At 40.6% G+C, this 4,040-nt stretch overlaps 1 protein-coding gene across 1 annotated transcript in view; it reads left to right on the forward strand.

Moving 5' to 3' along the window:
- Nucleotides 1-252: 252 nt before the first annotated feature.
- DEFB121 (defensin, beta 121) overlaps nt 253-4,040 on the forward strand; it is a 7,948-nt gene continuing 4,160 nt past the window's right edge. Inside the window, exon 1 of the mRNA XM_011979819.1 lies at nt 253-478. Coding sequence (XP_011835209.1) covers nt 457-478 — 22 coding nt within the window. The 5' untranslated portion in view covers nt 253-456. The remainder of the gene's footprint in view (nt 479-4,040) is intronic.

A 4,040-nucleotide genomic window follows, 5' to 3' on the forward strand; every position in this document is an offset into this window, starting at 1 on the left:
GACATGAAGACAGCAGTGGTTGGTTACTGGACAAGAAGACAAATGAACGATTGAGGGAAACAGCAGCTTCTGGAAAGGTTTGGCAACAGTAAAGATAAGAGGCCAGTGAAGAGATCCTTGGAGGGACATGGAGAGCTGGGAAAAGGGATAAGCTTGGAAACATGTTCTGATAAAAAGCCAGGCGTTTCCTCTGTTATCTTTCACCAGTGCCTGAACAGAGTTACATCGTATACACTCTGGACACAAAGGAGGGCTGTTCTTGAGCCTCGACTCTGGGTGAGCCCTCTGGGTCTTAGACTTGAGATGCAAAGTTTTGAAATTTTCAAACTTGAAAATCACGGTGAGCAGAGAGATCTCTGGTGCTCTGCCAATCCTAATGTCCCTTGTATTGAACATTGGCTATGTTGACAATGAAAAGCCAGTAGAGCTTCAAGGAGGAAAGAGGTCAATAGCCAAATGTTTCAAGAAGTCAAGGAAGGTGAGAATTCATAGTAAATAACAATAACCACCAGTTATCAGAGACTTTTGTCTATGCCAGGCACTATTCCGTGAGCTTTACAAGTATCACCTAATTTAATCTTCACAGCAAACCTCTGCTGTCAGTAGTATCATCTCTATACTAGAGATAATTAAACTGAAGTTCAGAGACATTAACTAACTTGTTCAAAGTCACGTGGCTAATATGTGGCAAAGTGAGGATTTGAACCCAGATTTGTCTGGCTCCAAAGCTTGTGTTCTTTCCACTTCCCCACATTACTCCTAGTGAGAGATTGTCAAACATCATTTCGAATAAGTCAAAGAAAAAAGCCCAACATATCCATTACCATTGCTAGTTACACATAGCACCAGGAGCCAGAGAGTAGGAATATAATAGAACCCCAGAAAATCTCCAAGCCTTATTTGGGCCTGAAGTTTCATCTTCTTTGCCCACTACCCTCCAACGCTTCCTACCCCTAAAGATTACAAAGAAGTGATATGTAGATATATTTCTTTTCCCTGCTGTAGTGCTGGGAGCAAGGAACTAACCAGAAGTGGATGGAAGAAATCTGGGAGTAGAAGGATGCTGGGCAAACTCTTCAGTTAGGGTCACTTATGACTTATGGGTCAAAGCAAGAGTCAATGGCCAGGCAGGGAACAGGTTCAGAGTTTTCTGAATTTCAGATACCACCCTATCTTCTACTAAGCCAGAGATGGCAGTGGTACCCACTTGAGGCTCAAGAAGAGGGGAATGATGTTGAATTAAGGACCACAGCACTGCAGAAACCTAATTAAAGGGGTTGAGTACACTGAATTGGACTCAGGTCCAGGTTACTGCATACACCTTTAGTATGTGGACCGCAGGCTCCCGGACACTTCACAGCAGAATCCACTCATCAGTATCAACCTTTCTCTGCTGAGTGCCTTCTACCTTTCTTCATCCTCAGATAATTTTCCTAATGGACCATTTGCAGATTCATTTGTAGTTCTGTAATCTTTGGAAAACACGTATTCTCTCCTCAGATCTTTATCGCTTTCTTATTTTTTTGCTCTGCTTTCATACATTTTTTTTCCTTTTCTTTTTTTACTGAAAGGCATTCACCCCATCTGTTGAGAGCATGTGCTATGACTTCATGTGTGGCAACAAAGAAAAGCTGAAATTTGCAGATATCAGTAAGGGAGGTTGTTCCACAGTTTTCTATCCTTTTAAAATGGTTTATCTCTATTAGATAATGAATAAGATGATGTTTAGCCAATCAGATTATTTCCTTGGAGAGCTTGGAATGGTAGTCTTGACAACATGGTTGGATATCAGTAGAAGTGAAGATGTGGAATCTTAAGCAGAATCTAAGAATGGTGGACACTCCAGAACTGTAGATGTGTATAGTTCAACTGTGGGGGAGTCCTCTTTAGCTCGCAAAGCAATCAAGGCATTTTGTCTCACAGTCTTTTATGACAGATAGGAAAAGGGTCTTTTATGAGAGTCTTCCCTACTGCTGAAAACTACTATTAATTCTGATAAATCATGCACATAATGGATTCAGGTCATCCTTTTATTAGGCAGCCTTATTCTGCTTATCAGTGTTCGCAAGAACAAACTTGAGGGCTATGATGGAGTTATTTAAAGAAAGGGAAGTAGATCTCAAAACCATTCAGTGTAGGTGAAACTCTGTGCCACTGGGGGTTCCTTAGCTATATAAAGAAAGTACCTTCTAGACTAAGACTTCTGTAAAGATGGTGCTCCCATGAGTTGCTCTCTTCTCTCTCTCTCGTTTTTCAAGGCTCTCAGCCCAGTATCCTACCCTTCAAACCAGAAACAATCCCCTTTCTCAAGAGTAGAGGAAGTTGTGCCGTTTGCTTGAATGGCATCTCAGGTTTCCTCTCTGCAGCCCCTTCTGGAAGGAGAGGAAATGGGTTCCAGTCCAGCGGGCTGATTCCTCAGTAATGATATTTATAAGCAAGCCCTTTGTCAATATAGCACTTTATTTTAGTCCTCTGTTATAGAGGGCTATGTCTTTATGGCAGATTAATCATAGTCGGCCTTATACAAAGCCCTTGTCTTATTTTATTTTACTGATTTATTAACTTTTATCCCCATAATCAACTCCTATCCATCTCTCACATAGGCAACTCCTACGATGTTTAATTTAACTCCTATGATGTATCATGTCACCCAGGTAGTGAGCATAGCATATAATAGGTAGTTTTTCAGCCCTTGCCTCCCTGACTCTCTCCTGACTCTAGCAGTCCCCAGTGTCTATTGTTCCCATCTTTATGTTCACATGTACCCAAGGTTTGTCTCCCACTTGTAAGTGAGAACATGTGGTATTTGGTTTTCTGTTTCTGCATCAGTTGTCTTAGGATGATGACCTCCAGCTGCATCCATGTTGCTGCAAAGGACGTGATTTCATTCTTTTTGATGGCTGCATAGTATTCCATAGTATGTGTGTACCACATTAAATGTGTATATATTTTAAGTGGTTTTATGTTATTTATCTGATTCTGTTGCTTATTTTAAAAACTGGCACAGGTTTTTTTCTTAAAGTCAACTTTTTTGAGGTATAATTTATATAAAATATAATGTGTCAATTTTGATGTTTTGACATCTGCGTATAGAACATTTTCATCACCCTGAAAGTTCCCTCATGCCCCATCTCAGTCAATGCCCACTTCCTCCCACCAGCCCCAGGCAACTACTGATCTGGTTTTTTGTCACTGTAGATTACATTTGTGTTTTCTAGAGTTTCATGTGAATAAGCTTGTTCAGTATGTTCTTTTTTGGTCTGGCTGTTTTTCACTCAGGCTAATGCTTCTTAAAAAATGTTTATTATTATTTTTATTATTTTTTTTTTGAGACAGAGTTTCACTCTTGTTGTCCAAGCTGGAGGGCAGTGGCACGATCTTGGCTCAGGCTCACTGCAACCTCCGCCTCTTGGGTTCAAGCAATTCTCCTGCCTCAGCATACCGAGTAGCTGGGATTACAGGTGCCCACCACCACCCCCGGCCAATTTTTGTATTTTTAGTAGAGACAGGGTTTCACCATGTTGACCAGGCTGGTCTCGAACTCCTGACCTCAGGTGATCCACCCACCTCGGCCTCTCAAAGTGCTGGGATTACAGGCATGTGCCACCGCACCCAGCCTGCTCTTTAGGTTCATGCATATGTTGCATAGCAGTGGTTAATTCTTTGTTGCTGAATAGTATTCTATTACATGAAGATACCAGAATTTGTCTGTTTACTAATTAATGGACTTTTGGGTTGTTTTCACTGATGGTGAATAAAGTTGCTATGACAATTCAAGTTTTGGCATGGACGTTTATCTTTGATAAATACGTAGGAGTGGAGTTGTTTGGTTGTATGATAGGTGTATGTTTAACTTTAAAAGAAACTGTTAAACTATTTTTCCAAAGGGGAGATACCAACAAAATCAGCAATAATTTTGTTTAATTTTTTTTTTAACAATTTTTTTTTTAAATAAAGGAGGGGCCTTGCTATGTCATCCAGGCTGGTCTCAAACTCCTGGCCTCAAGTGATCTGTTTGCCTTGGCACATTTTTTTTTTTT

Source organism: Mandrillus leucophaeus, unplaced genomic scaffold (assembly GCF_000951045.1).
Source record: "Mandrillus leucophaeus isolate KB7577 unplaced genomic scaffold, Mleu.le_1.0 Scaffold206, whole genome shotgun sequence".
NCBI lineage: Eukaryota > Metazoa > Chordata > Mammalia > Primates > Cercopithecidae > Mandrillus > Mandrillus leucophaeus.